General features: G+C 36.8%; 1 protein-coding gene across 1 annotated transcript in view; it reads left to right on the top strand.

The window, feature by feature from the left end:
- Positions 1-17,830, top strand: part of SCLT1 (sodium channel and clathrin linker 1) — a 43,671-nt gene extending 25,841 nt beyond the window's left edge. The window contains exons 17-20 of the mRNA XM_010008983.1: positions 644-840; positions 12,930-13,008; positions 15,063-15,158; positions 17,768-17,830. Coding sequence (XP_010007285.1) covers positions 644-840; positions 12,930-13,008; positions 15,063-15,158; positions 17,768-17,830 — 435 coding nt within the window. The remainder of the gene's footprint in view (positions 1-643; positions 841-12,929; positions 13,009-15,062; positions 15,159-17,767) is intronic.
- Positions 17,831-19,863: the final 2,033 nt, after the last annotated feature.

Raw genomic sequence — 19,863 nt, 5'->3', positions numbered from 1 at the left:
GATCTAAGCATCTGCAGAAACAAAGATGCCTTCAGTAGTCAGTTTCACAAGTTATGAATGGGGACCATCTCAAATCCAGTTACCACTTTGCATCACAAGATAAAGGAAGCAATTAAATTAAACAGGGAATCTTGTTCCAACTCCAGAACCCTTTGGTCAAATGTGGTTTACAAGGAAAGGACCAGAGTCTTGTAACAGATAGATAGTGGTTATAAAGCATGTAACCAGATCTTTGTCTCATTTTTAGTCACACAGGCTTCCATTATAGTCACAAAAAAGATTTATTGCTTTCTTTCATTTTTGTCTGATGTACAAAGGATTTTAGATGCAGTTAGGAAACTCTTAAAGCATTTTATCTAGATGAAAAAGAAAGTGTTTCTGGTGAGAGAACACAAGGGAGACGGATGAAGATTATTTATAAAAAGAAGTATACATAGCTCATTATCCTTTATTGTCACTTGTACTATTTGCTTAAATTGGCTTTGGGAACCTGGATGTCTTTGAGCATATAATTTAAAATTTAATTTTTATCTATTACATGCTTTCCACAAATGTTTACAAATTTAACTCAAATGCTGTAAAAAAAAAGAAAAAAGTCTAAATGTCAGAGTCTTGGTTGTATCCAATTTTCATTTCTTTCTAGATAAGCACAATGGAGCATGAGCATGCTGTGAAAGAAGATGGGTATGAAGCTCAACTTAGGGAAATGGAAGACACCAATCAAAAGTCTACTGCTGAACTTAGACGTCTGTTAGTAGCTCAGCAAAAAGCAACAAATCAGTGGAAAGAGAAAAAAAAAAATCTTACTGAAACTACAGAAGCCACAATCAGTAAGCTAAAGTGAGTGCAATTTTGTTCTTCTTCTGGAATCTGTTTCAGTTTTATATTACTGTTTGGCAGTAGACCTCTGGTGAAAACAAAGAAAAAGCAAACTGTCAGGACTAGATCATGTGCTACAAGCAAAACAAATAACAATTTTCTGACAAGAACTTTTTATGCTCTCTTTGAAGTTTAGCAGCTAAGCATTGAAGTAAAAATTTGACATCTTGTTGATGTGTGTGAATTTTGTAATGACAATAAGTAAAATAAATGTATTCTTTTTAATTCTATGTTTCAAAATGCAGCACACTCAATTTAGAGACTTCTAGCTTTGGATTATGAAAACCTTTATATTTATAGTTATTCAGAACAGTCACCATAAAATCAGTTGTGGAGTGATTCTCCAGACTTCTAAAATAAGCTGGAAAAAACCTATTGGGTTGCACATATAATGTTCTCTTCTGAGCAGTTACTGTCATAAATGAGGATATGAGTTGAGTGATTGCCCTAAGCGAAAATATGAATATTTCTTTTCTCTTAATGCATACAGGTTGCCAGGTAACTAGTGGATACTTGTATTCCCAGCACAGAATATAAGAATATTTTCAGTTTTGAAAGGGTATAACAGGGGCATCTCACACAACAGATACAGATTCCATATCATTCCTGGATGCTGGGGAATACCAGCACCTGTGGTGCCTGTGAGCTTATTATACATAAAGACATCAACTAGTTTAGAGAAGACAGTGAAGTTATTGGAAATGAGTGAGTAGAGAAGGAAGTATTCCAGTGAGAAGTTAGTCATGTGCAAGTCATATCTGAAATAAATTCTACAAACTTGTCTTTGTTTTAAATGCATACTGCTATGGTGTTCGCATCTTCTTGGATGTGAAAATCCATTAAAAAATGTTAAGAATCCACACTGATCGGTTTATGAAATAAGCAAATACAGCATCTGCATTCATCTTGGTTTTCCTTTTCAGTGTGTGGACACATTGCACAGTGTTAACGTGAATTTATTGATCTGTACACAGTCAATTTGTTATGTCTTTACTTTTCTGGATTTGCCTTGCTCCCCATCAGCTTCCTTGCATGTCCTGTGTTTGGCTGGGGAGTACCAGCTAAACTGTGACTCACTGCAAGCTGACACACTCCCTCCCTTACTCTGGTTAGCCATCTAGGTATACATGTTTGCCTCATGCTTGATTTGATTTCTGAGCTCTTGAAACCTGTCAGATCAAGTAGACTACGAGTAAGACATTAAATTAGCCTGGTATTTTTATAGAACTTCTTAGAAGTTTATGTACTGGATATCTCTTCCTTTTCAAACCTGGTTGAAAACTGGAGGAGTCTGGCAGACCAATACAGTGTGCCGAAACAGTAGCTCCTAAACTAGGAAGCCTGATTTCCAAAGTGTAATTTTGTTAAAATTAAAATGGTGACAGGTGAATATAACATGGCATATAGCATGACCTTTTTAGGAAGTTTATTCCATGGTTTTGAGAAGAAAAATTCAGGGTATATATGTTAATCTGAGAAATTTGAAATTACTCTAACTTCAGTCACTTAAAGTGCAAGATGCACTCTGTGTAGTCCTTCACTCAGATTGATTGTAGGAGTTCTTAGTATCATGCTAAGAAGGAAGCAAAAGTTTCTGCCCTGTTAAAGCTGGAAAGCTGTGAATTCTAGCTTCTTCTTCCTTTGTAGGAATCTTTGGCTTTTTATGTTTTATTATTAGAATTGTTTACATATTCTTAACTTGAACCATAATACTTCCAGTATCTTATGCAGTTTTTCAGAGCCAGAGTTTTTTAAGCATAGCTTTACATTTCTTATTTGTCAGAATGCTGATGGTGTATGTGGAATTATAACCCAAGTTTCTAAACCCAAGCAAGGAAAATAATTTCCTGGTAATGTTGCCCACAACAAATCTACCCTACCACTACTCTGATTTGATTCCCTTCTTTTTTAGAGAGTTACGTCCATTTGACCTCCAGTTAACTTTGTAAATAGCAGTCTCATATATAGTAGTGTTTCCCTTTAAAACTGCTTTCATTCCTCTTCAAAGTGATACAGCATCTGTCATGACTAATTGTACCTATTGGATGTCCAAATAGAGGTGCTATGAGTTCCTTCCTGCTTGAAACACAAGAACGATTGATAAAACAAGTATTAATGACTTATGTTTTACTAGCAGCTTCACACATCTGCTTTTCTGTTTTTTCAAGTCCTCCTTTTCTGAGTGTTTAGAACACTTCGTAGTACTCGTGATTTCTTACCTATGATAACTAGTTCAGTTTAAATTTTTCAGACAGTTCAAAATCATACTGAATCCAGTTAGATAATATTTTTGTTCATTTTTCTAGGAAAAAAGTCCCGCATAATTTTCACCTCTAAGTAAACAGTTTCCAGATTTTTACCTTAACTGTCCAAATATAGGCTGGCTTTATTTTGCCTTTAAAATACACTGCATTTTGCAAATATTACTAAACAGTTCTTTAAAAAGGCAAAAATTCTCCTTCAAAAACCATCACAGTGTTGAGCATGTCTGCAAGGCTCTGGGAGCTGAGCTTATTCACTGACAGGTTTAGTGGTACAGCTTCACTGTATGTAGTTAGCCGGTTCTTAACTAATGCTTTTTTGACATCTTTCTGTTAATGCAGTAACTAGAGGAGAAAAATGCACTGCAAAAGTCTTTCATGCTAAGGTAATTTTAAGCTGTCAAACTTGTAGTTAATTTTCTGTAAATGAAACTACAAAAAACTCTAGGTTCATAACTACATCTAGAATGTGGTTCAGCAACTACAATTAAAAGGGGAAAGTTGCAGACTTTGAAACAGTTGTCTCTGAAACAGCTGCTTTCCTGCTTAAAGCTTTCATGCTAAGCGTTAAAATGTTACAGTGGACCAAAAGCTTTAGAACTTATCTGCAGCAAAATGCTGATATAGAAAATAGGACAGAAATGAGGGGAGATCTGCTTTGTAGAATCTGCATGAAAAATAGGTAGTAAATTTTGAACGCATCCCTGTTCATGTGAGGCTGCCTATGTGGCAACATCTAAAAAACTCCTGCAATAATTTAACATCCTGTATCAGAAAATACTGCCTGATGAGCAGAATAGAAAAAATGTTTTTCTCATTAAAAAATTGAAGTCTGCATGCTTCTCTGTGACTTCAGTAGATATTTTGGTGCAAGTAAAAAAGCAAAGTCTTTTAAGGATTATTTCAGACATGATGCTTTTTACATACTGTATAAGCTAGAAGCAGAAGGTTTTATCAGATATTTGCTTTGCCTAACAAGGAAGCTGGGAATAGAAACAGGTTTTTTTCTCTGCCTGAAGGTTGTAATTCAAAGTGATGTAGAGAATTTCATAATTAAATCTGTGCAGTGATGCTCTGATATTATGGTGACAAGTGGCTATAACAGAAGCTAATTATCAAGAAAGTTTACAGCCAGTTTATTTTTCATGTTATATGCATTACCAAATAGTGAGCCATATAGTGCAGGATGCAGTTGGTATGAAAATCAGCTCCTGAGTTGCACAATAATAGTTATTCTATATGAAGTTGCTTATATAATAAATGAATAATTATCATATTTATTTTAATCTTATCACTTTGCATTTTGAGTGCACTTACCGAATGGCAATTCACTTCTTTGTTGTGAGCTAAAAGTTGATTATTTAAAAAGCAAAATAATTTTGCAGCTAATGTATTTATCACAGAAGTATCAGCAAGACCACTAAATAATAGACTGATACTGGTTAAGCAGAATCTAGTTAATTACAGGCTCTGTTTCTAAGTTCTTTTGAGGCAAGTGCAGAAAATGGTATCACCAAGCTTTTATCACCCCTGGTGTCACCAAGTGAAAGGCTTATTTCCACCCAGCTTTCCTATATACATGCATTTTAAGTTTGTGTGGTTTAGAGAGGGTTAGTTAAGCTGTGAGTTTGTAAGGAAAAATTACTATCTTCCTGAGAAACTTAATCTTGTATTTACTGAGCAATAAGGCCAAGAAGTGAAATGAAGTTATCAACATACCATTTTTGGATTTAGAGAGCTCTCCAACTTTCAGAGTATACTGTGCTTCTTTAGTGTATTTTGAGGACAGTTTGAGACATTCCTTGACACTTCATGAAGTATGAATCTTTGATGTATCAGATTCATGTAAATATAGAGCAAATACAGAGATTGTGTTGGTGATGTAGCAGAATTTCAGTTTTTAATAATTATTATTTTTCTTACAGCATATTAGTGTGCTTTATAAGTGAATGTTTTTCAGGAAGTTATAAGCTTCTTAACAAATTCATATCCATGTATTCTGGGGACGTCTTTTACATAAAAGCATTTCATACTGCATTTTACCAGAAGTTTGCTGTTAGTGCAGCTCTCATAAGCATTGAGTCAGTGTCCATTTGTTAGTGTAGGTGTTTCCTGTTCCTTTGCCTTAAATTCATGATCTGTTGCTGGTTTTCAGTTCTCTCCTCATTACTTCATTTTCCATGTGAAGGTGTCTGAAACTTTTTGGCTTCTTTACTAACTTCCCAGCAGCAGCTGCTAAGTTTTCCATATTCTGTGCTCCTTATTTGGCATATTTTAAGACTGTAGTATTTTGTTTGTGAGGTGCAATACATATGTATAAAGGAAGCATTAAATAAATACTTTTCTTTAAAATGAAGGAACATGAGAAACCATTAGATGATTTTTAAAAAATTAAGGAAAAGTGATTTTTGCAACCTGTAAGAGTAGAGCAGAGTGATGATGTTCTAAATAATATGAGAATCTAGTAGATCAGGTAAAAATGTTGATAAATAGATACTTTCAGACTTCACTGAAAATTACTGTGCTTTCTTGGACTGCTACTTCTCAGTTGAAGTGAAACACGTAATCATTGCCTATAAAACTGAATTTGGAATTATTTTTAAAGTGCTGAAACAGTAGACAGTGTTTTGAATACTTGTAGACTAAATTCCACTATTTTTTCATTAAAATACATTCCAGTCTTTCCTTATGGGAAGAGTTTTCTTCCCTTTACACATCTTAAGATGGTCTATACTTACAGAAGGATTTATTGGTAGGAGACCTCACCTTTACCTTGCAAGAAGGCAAGGAACCAGTTTTGCTTCAATATACTTGTGCCAAAAGTCACTCTTGAAGGTAATTAAGGTCAGTGCCTCTTGCAACATAGGTCATCATTCCAAAGAAAAACATTGCTCTTGGCACAATGACTAACAACTCATGACTAGTGTTTATTCTCTTTATTACTGCAAAACCTCTAGTCTGGCAGACTATGATACAAAGCTGTTCTGACTTTTGATTGCATCCATTTAAGATGTACTTTGCATTCTAATGACATTTACTGAAATGAACTTAGACAGCAAATATTTACAAATATAAAATAGTTATGCAAATGAATGATTACAGCTAAAGATTCTAAAAAAGCAACAAAGCACTCGTATTTAAAGATGAGTTGTCCCAAGGCTTTTCTATTTGAATTGAGGTTATTTCTTTTCTTTTAGAATGTGTAGGTATGTAAAAAATTATTTAATCTACATTTGTTTATATGTGTTTATAAACACATACAGAAACTAACACCCTCACATTAAGTTTGGGCAAATTGTCTATTTTAAGTAAAGATGAATGTAACTCTGCTTAAAGACCTGTACTGTGTTTGGCTGGGATGCAGTTTTCTTTATAGTAGCCTGTATGGAGCGGGCATTTAGATTTATGACCAGAACAGTGTTGATAACACCACAGTGTTTTAGCTGTTGCTGAAATCTGCTACTACAGCATCAACTTCAAGATCATCCACTTCAAGACCAAAGGACAGATATGGCTTTTGAAACAGAAATGTATATTAAATCTTAATTTTAGCTGAATTGATTTGGTTACTTGCTGTATTGTAGCAGGCTTGTATTTTGACAGTTGCATCTCAGTGACAGTCTGAGATTAAACCACCAATTAATTTCTGACCAGGAATAATTAGTAAAATAAAGAGAATTTCAGAGAGGCAAAAAGTCTTTAACATTCTTTGCAGGGGTTTCAGTGGAAAATAGTAAGGAGAGAAGTATAGAAATTCTATACAACTGTCAAACTTATTTCTAAATGTAATTAATTTCATAACACAATAAGACTTTTAAGCCTCGGTTAATAACTGAACTATCTTATATTCATTAATTTAATTACTGACACTTGAGTTTCTATTTTATTTTTTTTCCCCTATAAATGGAACATTTTTAACTTACATAAATAACCTAATCAGAATTAGGCTTAATGTTTAAAATGTGTTGCTTCTCCACAAATTTCTGTGGGATTTGAGCAGAAACAGAAGCAATCCATGTTGTTGTTGCTGATCTACAGGGATCTACAGAGAGAAGGGAATATATACGTATATTTTTAAGGCTCTTCCTTTCACTGAAGTACTATAATCTAGGAAAATGGTTTCTATGGCCATATTTGAGGGGAAGGCTAGGACTGTTCTTAATACCTTACAGCATTGGATATAAAACTATATAAACCATCAGACTTAAAGTAAGAAGAATAAAGGACAGCAGAGATAAAAAGTGAAATCAGCAATACCAAGGAAATACTTACGAAATGTATAAATTGGAAGGAAACAAATTTCACCTAAAATGGCATACAGGATAGATGGATAAGGGTTGAGAGGTAAAGTTCTGACCACAGAATTTAAGCAAAAATAGGGTAATCAGCTCACCCAGCATTTACTAAAAGAAAATAAAATGAAAATTTCTATGCAAGTTTAAAAAATAAATACAGGTTATTTACTTCAACCTGTAAAGGCTGACTTGACTGGTCTGTACTTATGTTAACTAGGTTAAACAAAAAAGAGGTCATACTATGGGTCATAATAGATGGTTAATCCCTTCTAATTGGTATATTGGTATTTTTCATAGATTTTTATGTTCTAATTCTGAGAATGAAGAGAAGGGGTAAAGGGAGAAAAAACTTGTCATATAGTGAGTGGTTATGCATAACCCTTACCAGAATCCTCACCAGTGGCCAACAGCAAGAGTGTATTTTTTTTGAACATGATTCTAGACCAGGGATCAGAACAAGACTCATACTGAGAAGTGAAGTCTCATATTCAATCGAACGATGGAGTTACCCACAGAATGGCCTTCAGTGGAATGAGTAGATCTTGAAAACTGCACATGGGAAAGAGATAGATCTTGTAACTTGAAAATGTGACAGGAAAGTGACAGTTCTCTCAATTTTGCTATCAATATTTCTTTGGCCTTTTAGACATATAGATGATTGCTCAGTTAAAGGCACAGATTAGCTTGAATAGGGGTAATAGGTATACACAAGTCTCTCTTCTTTTGAGAAATACAAACTGAATCTACAAAATAGTACATGAGACAATTTATACACATCAGTTTAAATTATAAATTAGGTAAATACGTTAGAAGTTAATTCCACCTAACAATGAATTTGAGGAGCTTTAAAAATCTTAACTCTTTAAATAATAAAAAAATAGTAAAACTTAATACATAATCTGAACAAATTGGTAAATTAATAATCAACTGTCACTATTGTCTTAGTAGTAGAACAGAACTTTTTTGGGGGAAAAAATAAGAAAAACTTGTTGTAATATAAACACATATTTGAACAACTGACTGAACGGCTTCATTTTAATATTCACTTGAATTAAAATTGTCAGCATTTAGAAAAAGGGAATCCTTGCCATATTGGTTTTAAGTTTAAATACTTTGCTTAGCTTAAGTCACCAGATTGCAGATATTTTGGGTGTCTTTGTTCCAGTTTCTGCTTCTGAAACATTTCTGTCATACTTAAGAGTCCCTGACTCATTGGTAGCCATGTGTAGTTTTTGGAGTTGTCAGTTATATCTTTTCTATAAATATAAAGATTTTGCCTCTGAAGAATGAGGTTTTTTGGTGTCCACATAAAGAAAGTATTGGCCAGGACTGCCTTCTCATTCTCCCCACATGCTGTACAGTACCTTGAGTGAATTGCACAGTATCTTGAGATTAAGAAGTTTTCTCTGTTTCTAAAACATTATTCTTGGCTGCACTTCTGTAATGTTTGGCAGCCATAGCTGCTTATTTTAAGATGTTCAATAAAGGAAAAAAAATAACAGGATGAGAGACAGCTGCAGGTACTGGCAGTATACAAAATTCATAATTACTACAAGTAACTGAAGCATATTATAGTATAATTCAACTGAAAAAACAGCTGGCACATGCTGTATTTGTCATATGAGAGCTTTGCAGAACATACTTGCTACAGCTGGTGGAATTATGACCCATCTGCCAATATGCTAAAAGCTCACCTTTTGTTTCCTACTCACTTCACAAAGACAATATGGATTAGGGACTGATTTGATTATTTAGCAGTTGGGGTTACTGCTCAGTTTTAATACTAAAATCTCATAATGTGTGTTTGGGGGAGGGTTAACAATCAGAGTGAATCAACACTCTAGCTCAACAGCCATCACATTAGCTTATGCTTACAAGGTTAAACTCTTTTTCTTTAAACACGTGGTCAGTGTGATCTAATTATAAAAATAATTTCTTGATATACAGCTGTGTGTGAACATGTAAATTCTGTTTATGGCCTGTGCTCCTAAAAATGCTAATTGCACACCTCATTACAAGTATAGGAGACAGATTGTTTTCAATTACTAAGAATTTTTAATTTAAAGCATAAATCTACCTCAATGGTCTTCTACAACGATGTGGCAATAAAGATGGTTTGTCAGAGTTTAAGCATTTCCTTATTTTCAAAGCTTTTTATATTAGAGTAGTTAAACTTGAACAGAAGCAGTCTACACATTATAAGGTGCAGTGTTTGAACAGTTTCCTAGGGAGTTTATTTTGAAAAGGTATGTATGAAAAGATAAGACAGGAATTCTATAAAATTTTGGTTTTGCTAATAAAACAGTTTATAAAAGCTCAGCTTTCAAAAAACAGCTGTTCGTTAGTGCTTCTGTATTGTAAATGCTTCATCTTGATGCTTCATATTGCTTACAGAGCACAAATTGCAATAATACTGTTAAGTAGTAAGACACTAACTTGATCCTGCAATTTTAATGTCTTTATTTCTTATTTTATATAAAAATGTTTACATGTGGTAACACAGGTGTAATCTCTATAGAATTTTAACTGTTTAACATAATTTAAATATCTTCCTATGTACTCTCATATTTATAGCAGCTAGTCAAAAATGCTGAACTGGTTTTATGGGATCTACTTGGGATTGGTTAAAGGGGTTGGTTGAGAACAAGGGAGTGGAAACTTCCAACCCAGTATACTCACAGCCCTATGTTAACAGATATATTGCAACCTTGTATTTCAAGTAGAAGTTTTCAGTCAACTTTGTATGAAATAATAAGTTTAAAAGGTTTTAAGAGTAAATTATTGTTAGGAACTAAATGCCATCATTAAAATAGCAGAGGCTTTCTGAAATATAGATCTGAGGTTCAAGTATCTTCTACCTTGCCTCTATTCCCCCAGAATGAACAAAGGCTTTAGCTTCCATCAGTGTGTGTAGTGTCAGTAATAGGCAGTGCACCTCAAGGTTAGGTATCAGCTTTCTGAGCGTTGTCCATGCACTACATATTCATGAGATGATTGCATTTCAGCCTGCTTTCAACATGGGAAAGGAAGGTAAAATGACAACGGATTTGAAAAGTCTTCTTTAAGAACTTCTTCAAGTCAGTTTGAACGTCAAGGCAGAAGGTGAAATTGGTGGCATAAACCTTGATCACACCATTTTCTTGGTGATGGCTGTTGCTAGTGGAGTAGAAACTGGTCAAAGGTTAGAGCAGCCTGGTTAGTTCTGCAGCTTTCTCTGGCTAACATTACGAAAGGTCACGGTTTTTTCCATCTTTGGTCATCTCTTTCAGTGGCTTGTGATGAAAAGAGGCATGAACTGTTTCCCTTGAGCATCAACTCAAAAGGTCTACCATCATTCAGATATTTTTTGTCTTCTATAGTATACAAATTCAGGATCACCAAAACTCCTTCAGTATAAAAGTGAAAGAACACTTTCAGGAAGGTGGCATTTTCATTTTTCTCATGAAGTGTTACTGTCTGTCTCACAAGCACAGGATTATTTGGCTTTAGGTACTTCAGTTGAGTAATCTGGACATCCATAAATTGATGGGTCCAGATGGAATGCATCCAAGGGTGCTGAGGGAGCTGGCGGAGGTCATTGCTAGGCCACTCTCCATCATCTTCGGTAAGTCATGGCTAACAGGAGAGGTGCCTGAGGACTGGAGGATAGCAAATGTCACACCAGTCTACAAGAAGGGCAAGAAGGAGGACCCGGGTAACTATAGACCGGTCAGCCTCACCTCCCTCCCTGGAAAGGTGATGGAACAACTTGTTCTTGTCACTATCTGTAGGCATATCAAGGACATGGGGGTCATCAAGAGCAGTCAGCATGGTTTTATCAAGGGTAAATCATGTTTGACTAACCTCATAGCCTTCTATGAGGAAATTACTAGGTGGATAGATGAGGGTAGAGCGGTAGATGTGGTTTATCTTGATTTCAGTAAAGCATTTGACACTGTCTCCCACAGCATCCTTGTAGATAAGTTGATCAAGTATGGGTTTGGTGATCAGGCAGTGAGGTGGATCAAGAACTGGTTGAAAGGAAGGAGTCAGAGAGTTGTAGTCAATGGGGCAGAATCTAGTTGGAGGTGTGTGACTAGTGGAGTCCCTCAGGGGTTGGTACTGGGACCGGTGTTGTTCAACATCTTCATCAATGACCTGGATGAGGGTATAGAATGTACCCTCAGCAAGTTTGCTGATGACACTAAGCTGGGAGGAGTGGCTGACACACCAGAAGGCTGTGCTGCCATTCAGAGAGACTTAGATAGGTTGGAGAGTTGGGCGGGGAGAAACATGATGAAATTCAACAAGGGGAAGTGCAGAGTTTTACATTTGGGGAAGAACAACACCATGTCCCAGTACAGGTTGGGGGCTGAACTGCTGGAGAGTAGTGTAGGTGAAAGAGACCTGGGGGTCCTGGTAGACAGGAGGATGACCATGAGCCAGCAATGTGCCCTTGTGGCCAAGAAGGCCAATGGCATCCTGGGGTGCATTAGAAAGGGTGTGGTTAGTAGGTCAAGAGAGGTTCTCCTCCCCCTCTATTCTGCATTGGTGAGGCCACATCTGGAGTATTGTGTCCAGTTCTGGGCCCCTCAGTTCAAAAAGGACAGGGAACTGCTCGAAAGAGTCCAGCGCAGAGCTACGAAGATGATTAGGGGAGTGGAACATCTCCCTTATGAGGAAAGGCTGAGGGAGCTGGGTCTCTTTAGCTTGGAGAAAAGGAGACTGAGGGGTGACCTCATCAATGTTTACAAATATGTAAGGGGTGAGTGTCAGGGAGATGGAGTTAGGCTTTTCTCAGTGATGACCAGTGATAGGACAAGGGGTAATGGGTGTAAATTGGAGCATAGGAGGTTCAAGGTGAATATCCGAAAAAATTTTTTTACTGTAAGAGTGACAGAGCACTGGAACAGACTGCCCAGGGAGGTTGTGGAGTCTCCCTCACTGGAGACATTCAAAACCCACCTGGATGAGTTCCTGTGTGATGTACTCTAGGTGACCCTGCTCTGGCAGGGGGGTTGGACTAGATGATCTCTCGAGGTCCCTATTCCTGTGTGATGTGCTCTAGGTGACCCTGCTCTGGCAGGGGGGGTGGACTAGATGATCTTTCGAGGTCCCTTCCAACCCCTAGGATTCTATGATTCTATGATTCAAAGCACCTTCAAAAATGTCCATGTTGAGGTCTGGTTATAGGACACTAGTTAGAACGTTAATCTAAATAGTGAATAATTTGTGCAAATACAGCTTATGTTTATAGTGTATTTTATAACATGCCTGTGAAATAAGATTCAGTAAACATAAAAAACTCCAGTAAAATGTCAAATGCTCTTGACAAAGTCGTGTTGATTTGAACAAATACATCTCGTTCCTCATCCGTCAACATTTTGAGAGCAAGACTGTAACTAAAAATACACCATACACCCCTCCAATGCAAGAAAGTACCTATGAAATTATATTCCGATAACTGATGCACTACTACTGTGTGTTAATCAGCATCTTTCCTTCTGATTTATAGAAGTGAGCTGAGTCAACACAAACTTCGTAGCCAGGAGCTCGTATCTCAGCTGAAAGTGGCAAATGAAAGAATAACTGAGGTAAGGTAATGACTGATACAAGAACTATTTTCAGTTACAACCTGATGCACACACACTAGGGTCTTAACAGAAATCTATTTACATGAGTTATGGTGCCAGTTTAGAAAAAAAATAAGGCTTAATGACAGGAGTAGTCTTAACTGGAAAACCCCACTGATTCTGCTGACTGACATGTTCAGCTGGCAGAAAGACAAATTAACTTTACCCTCCATGAAAAGGAAAGGTAAAGGAGAGATCATCTTTCAAGGTTACTAATCTGGCAATTTTCGGCAATGCAGGAAATGTTTCTGAAGTCACTTAAGCCTATGTATGCATGTGTATCTCTGAAAGGAGCAGGCATTGTGTTATGCATAATGTACCATATGTAGAGTTCCCTAATTCTCAGCATGCTGTTGTGTATAGTAGAATTTACACTGTATGTGCATATATGCATAGAGATAAATCCATTAAAGATTAAGAGCAGGGTTATCTTGGAATGTGAATTGTTCAATAATTAATGGCCACTTTAGAAACAGCTTTCTTGTCAGCCTCATAAATCCAGGATAATATCCAGTTCTGTCTAGGATAAGTCCTGTTTTGTTTTTCATAGTGCAGCATAATTTAGTGAAGAAAAAGGGGCTAATGCAAGAATAGGTTTCTGTACATAAAGGATGGTTAGGAAAGACTTTATGCTTACCCTTTGATGAAGAGAACTGAAGAAACGTGTACCAAGTTTATGATCCCATTTGTATTATCCAGTATATTCTTTTTCCCTTTGAGTACAACTTAAACATTTACACTGTATGATTGTGTAAATTAAATTCCGTGGATTAAATATCCGGTTTTATGCATTTTATTTCTGTCCTGCACAGGTGAGGTGTATATGCACAAAACAAGATGTATTGCAAACAGCACCAGGGTCTTAACAACTGAACCTAAAGGAAAAACACAAGCTGATTGTATGGGTGTTGGGATATTAGGGTAGCAGAACAGAATATTAAAGCAGTAACGAAGAAAAGTATCTTAACAATAAAATGCACAACTAGTAGTCGGTTAGCTGGCAGAGCTAGCTAACTGAATTTAAATGCTAGCAACTGAATTATTAACAGGCTTTATACTAGATCTAGAACAAAGATTAAAATAACACCTAGACAAATTGGTAATACAATAATTGCAATTATCTAAAAAGGATCCTAAGGTCTCAAAGTTCTAGAACTTAACAGTGAAAGAGTTCTTAATATTTAAAACTGGCTAATTTAAAATGTTAATAATAATAATTATTATTGTTGTTATTATTATTTTAGTACAGGGAGTTGATATGTCTCACCCTTTCATGGCCAGAGCCAGGTGTCCCTTGTCTTGTTCCTCAAAGTCGGAGGAGTAATCACTTGAGCAGGCATCCCTGCTGGAGAGGAGAAAGTCCAGCACAGCTTCTAGGGAAAGTGTACAGGTGTCTTTCCAATTCAAGGGTGGGACCAGGCTTTTATAAAGTAGATTGACCGCTGTCATTTAACTATTTAGCTGTACCTCCAAAATCTCTCATAGGAGAATAAAAGGAACAGAGTGGAAAAACCCAAGAAGGCCAAGCACTCTTTTGTTTATCTGTTCATTCTTACTTTATCTGTGTTTCAGGCCTAGTTGTGGCTGGGCTCCATGCTCTTCAACACTGAAGAGCAGCTGGTGTTTTGAACATCAATATGGCCCTCTGCAGTTTCAATGCTGTTACCAGCTCAGAGCTTGCTAGGCCCTTTCCTTTCCCATAGGAATCTTTCCAATCCAGGCCCAGGACTGTACAATGGAGAGGCAGAGAGCAATTGAATCACAAAGGGAAGCTAAGGCAGGCACACTGAGTTGGAGTGTCCTCCTACCTCAAATTACTCTGATTGCAAAAGTCATATGATACTGTATTTAAGCTGGAAATTATAATGTGTCAGCATTATGTCTGCAGTGTTATATTATAAGTGGTAAACAGTTCCCCTCCTTAAGTCCCTCTTGTTTTAAGCTTTTTCATTACAGGGTGTATGGATCCAGTAAAAACAACTTTGCTTTTGTAATGAGATATTTCATTTACACAGGATGAAAAATTAATGACAGAGTATCAAGAATACATCAATAGGCTCCAAAGACGACTAAGCCAGGCAGAACAGAGGGCAGCAACAGCGTCTCAAAAGGTACAAAAACAAGCTTGTATTTTGGATACATCATCATAAAAGTGATACATATTCAATTAAATCCCACCTTCTGACAGGGTACTTAAGTGACAATATAGATTTGTTTTATGGAAAAAAATGTGATGTGAATTCAATTTGTGTGGTTCAAATAGCGTGAAAGAAGGTGTAAGATCATTTACATCTTCAGAAATGGTAGCAAATCAACAAAGAGGAAATAACCTCTAAATAACTGCTGTCCCTGTTTACATAAAGCAGGCTTTTTTACCTTGGTGTAGCCTACTGCTGCAGTCACAAATGATGATAAAGAGCAAATGTTGTGCTGATTCCTACACTTGTTTCCTGGGGAGTCTGATTTAAAACAAAGCAAGTCTGGAGTTGACAGTTGGAGAACTGCCTTTGTAAAAATTGCTAGACAGCATACCTGTTTTGTGGAAAGTTTGTTTGTGGCTTTTTTCAGCCAAATGAGTTGCCTGGTCTGATTCATTATGTGATCACTCAAAGAGTGTGAGGAAATGGTGTGCAGTGGTTCCAAGACAGAATGATAGTGTGGACCTGTTTATCGTCCATCAAATTGCAAACTTGAGTACCTTCTGCTGTGTCATGTTAACTTCCAGAGTTTGTAACTTCTGTGTGTCCACCTGCATTTTCATTAGTAGCCTCCAGTGGCTGTTGGAAAAGTACACACCACTGTGTGTACATCAGTTATGTATTACAATGTCAAAAATGCTCAAAATAGTGCAGACAGAATAGGAAATAATTGTGGTTTTCCAGACCATGGAAAAAGAGGAAGGAAGGGATGGTTTGTGTATCTCACTGCCATGGTATGCCTAGTTTCAGTGGCTCTGAAAACTTCAGGCAAGGTGTGTCCATTAGAACCATTTCTATGGCCAAGACCTCCTTGTGCACCACTGTGATCACTTCATGAGCTGAAATGTTGCTGCCTTCTTTTTCCAGTTCTCTTACAACTCTGTTCCAGCTTTGAGCAGTACTGTTCAATATTTCTAGATATTACAGGTATTGGGAGGAAAGGTCTTCTCTTCAGAGAGACACCAGGCTTTAATTATCTAAACCCTGTAGTACCTGTAATTCTGCATTTTCTCTGCTGTGTAGTAGGTGGGGTTTTTTCCACCCAGCATTCTTTTTTCCATACTGTTGAAGTTATACCTCTTGAACCAAATCCTATTAGGGTTTATACACTGACTTCACTTACTTGCTAAGCAAATTTGCTACTGAACTTAGTCTCCTATTAAGTAATGGTGGTCTTTCTGTCTCCTCATTTTTTACAGTGATTTAGGACATCCAGCTGCAAATTCAAGCTTTTTAATGTTGGTGATCCCATGTGAATTGCAGAGAGGAAGTGTTTAGTTGATCTAAATTTTCCAATTAGGACAAATGGCTTTTTTTTTTTCCCCAACAGCAGTGAATAAGTGGGCATAGCTGCCAAGCTATCATAACATAAGCTCTGTTTCTTGGGTGTAAATCCTCTCTGTCATGACAAGGTCTATCCAGCTAAGTCAAGACTTGCTCTGAAGGAATAATTTATATTTTTTACCTCCTGTTTGTTATGTGGATCTGTTCAGCTGTAATACTTCCAAGTTGCTATCCTCCCTTAAAAAACAAGTCATGTCACCTTTCATGGAGTAAATTCTTGGCCTCAGTGCCCATACAGGAAGAGGTTTTGCTGTTCCTGAAAACACTGATAATTAACTGTTCCTCACCAGTCTCTCTCTGAAAGGTTAAAAAGAGATTTGTTAAAATGTTTAGCAGCTAAATTGTTGTCCACATCTTACTGTCAGGCAGCAGAACTGCCTTGCTCTCTTCAGGCTTGGCAGAGGTTACTGCCACCAGCTGTCAAGCATGTGGCTGCTTTGTAGTGGCTTAGGAACTTCTCTGCCCAAGCCCCTTCCTCTTCCCCCTACTCTTCCTCCTGCCCCCCAAGAAAAAACAAAACAAAAAACAGCAATAAAAAAAAGACATACCAGCACTGTTCCCGCTAAAGGCTGGGAAAAGAGGTCTCCAGAAGTATTACCACAAGCATGTCCACTCTTCTGAATCTGAAGAAACCAAGGTGTTTATTCTCTTCTAGGTCTTGTGAGACTGAATGTTCATGTGTCTGCTTTCTCAGATTCAGAATGGGAACTCTTCTCTGTATTCTGAATCTGTAGGTTAAGGGCTACTTTCTGATTTAATTGTGTATTCTCATTACATTATCCAGCTTACTTGTAAAATTAATAAGGGGGAGTTTAAAAATTACATTTTTGTTGTGATTAGTTCTGTGATATAAATCTTAAGATTATTAAATAATTGTAATTCAGTAAGAAACCTAAAAAATACAGGATAAAGTTTGCATAGGCTTAAAATGTATCTATTCATATAGGAGTCTTTAAAGTGTATTCCTGCTACCTAATCTTTCATAATCTTTGAGATCTGAATAAGACAAAAGCAGTATTAATGTAAAGAATGCATTGTAAATTCTACTTTTTACTCCAGACTCCCTCTGAGCTATGCCTGTGTCCTCTCCTTCATGACACCTTCTATATTGAACTAGTGATACTTTGATCTTGCAAAAAATTATATAAGAAACTGTATCTGCTTGTTTTTAATTGCAGCTCAGCCTGGCAACTACACAGAAGAAAAGAGCTGCTTCCCTGAAGGGTCTGGAAAATATTTAAACACAAGTATTGTTGATTTACACCATGTTGGAGTTAAGAAGATTGCTGGAGAAACTTCATATTGGAGCATTGAAGTCAAATGCATAGGAAGGCTTGTAAAACTAAGCCAAACATTTTCTGGTTTATGCAGGTGAGAGAGGAGGTGGATGAAGATACTGTATCTGTAAGCATAGTAAAGACTGGCAGAAGACTCTGAAATGTTGTAATTCAAGTCCTTTAATGTAGCAGATGAAACAATCTGATACAGTGCTGTGGCATATTGCTCTTTTTTGGTCTAAAAAAACACCAGCTCCAACTAGGACAAGACCATTTACAAGGAATACATAACATCACATGGAAATTCATGAACACTTTTGCTCACGTCCAGTCGATACCTTTAATTTTTCTTTGTAGTGCAGTAACTCGGAACATTTTTAAGATCTTTTATGAATTTTAGTAAGACACTAATTAAATCATTACTGTCAAGTAGTTGCTGTTTTTATGGTAGTTGTTAAAACTGTGAAATTCCTCCACTGGCTTCCAGTTTTAAGAATTGGGTTCAGTTTGTTCTGATGGCCCTGGGAAACAAGTCAATGAATAGTGCTGTTGTGGCTATTCATACAGCTCATTTCTAAGGACCATAATCTTTCTTCAGTTGTGCTTTTCCTTCCTTATTACTATTTTACTGTTGGTTCTTGCTTTGCCATTGATCTCTCTTGGTTTGTATGTGTTTGGGAACTTCAGTTTGCACAAAGATGGTGAAGTCACCAAGTCATCCAGCTTTTAGGCATTTTGAAATAGTGTTTGAATTGAACAGATGTCAGTATGTGTTTTTCTTTGATAGTTGAGAAACTTCATACACAACATTCTAAAATTAGAGCTGAACTGTTTTTCAGCAGATATTACAGACATTTCATAGGTGTTAAATGACTTTGAAGTGCTCCCCCATCTTGGACTTCAATGATATCAATTCTTGTTTTTCCTCTTCAATGTCATAATTCTGGTTTAGAACTTTTAATTTGTTGATGGTTAATGCTAACCCAATACTTGATGAAAAATGTTGTTTTGGACCAACAAACCCCTATGTCTGGCACAGTGGATCTCCACTGTATTTGCATGTTAGAGGTCAGACTTGGGTTGATCACTACATGGAAGTAATTTTGTGCCACCTCCTGAAACCCTGGCTGTTCATGTAGAGCTTGCAAGATGGGTGCAACCTCAAGAAAAAAATTGGCTTACTGCAGAGGAAGTTACTATTTCCTACAGTTGCACAAGCTTCTTTACTAGTGCTTTCTCAGTTTCATATATGCCTGTACTCATTGTGATCTCTGCTTTTGCTAAAAGACTGCAAAGATTTTTCAAAGTGACATGAATACATTGTCCAGAAGCTCTGAACGTCTGTTGTGGTGAGATTGTCATCAATCAACCATGTCTGTAATACAGAGGGAGGTAAGTACCAAGCACCTTATTTTCACTTGCATAATGCACATCTGAGATGATGATGAGAGACCACCTGGAAGATTTTGTGTGAGATATTAATCCCCTTCACTCCTTCAAGAGAGGCTCTAGCTATGAAGTGAAACCTGGCTGAAAATGGCAGGCAATAGTAAGGTTTTCAGTGACAGTATTTCTGTGTTTGTTCTCAAGGCACAGAAGAGCATCTGCTTGGTTTCCTTTTAATTATGGGTATATTCATTTCAACTTGTGGTGTAACTCTTGTGTAATGGTTATTGGCCAGGATATGAATTGCAATGATGCCACACAGACCTAACAGTAAAGGGGCAGCAGAACAATTATGGCAAGTGGCATAGGAAAGAAAAACATTTCTGTCCTGTCTGCTTTATCTTCTGAGCAGCTAAAAATTGACCCAGTATATCTGTCTGAACAACAAAAGGGAGCATGGTCAAGTTAAGCTCATCATACTAAAAACACCTCCTTTCATTTCCACTTGGTGTCTAGAGGAGGCTGCTGGCATGTTGCTCACAAGTTGGACTTTGAAGGGAAAGGCACTTGCTGAAGCAGGTAAAATTTGAGACTTGCTGGTTAGTTAAGTT

The sequence above is a fragment of the Chaetura pelagica genome, unplaced genomic scaffold (genome assembly GCF_000747805.2).
Source record: "Chaetura pelagica isolate M959 unplaced genomic scaffold, ChaPel_1.0 scaffold221, whole genome shotgun sequence".
In the NCBI taxonomy this organism is placed as follows: domain Eukaryota; kingdom Metazoa; phylum Chordata; class Aves; order Apodiformes; family Apodidae; genus Chaetura; species Chaetura pelagica.
The sequence above is the reverse complement of the archived record's forward strand: the minus strand, read 5'-3'. Positions and strand labels throughout refer to the sequence as shown.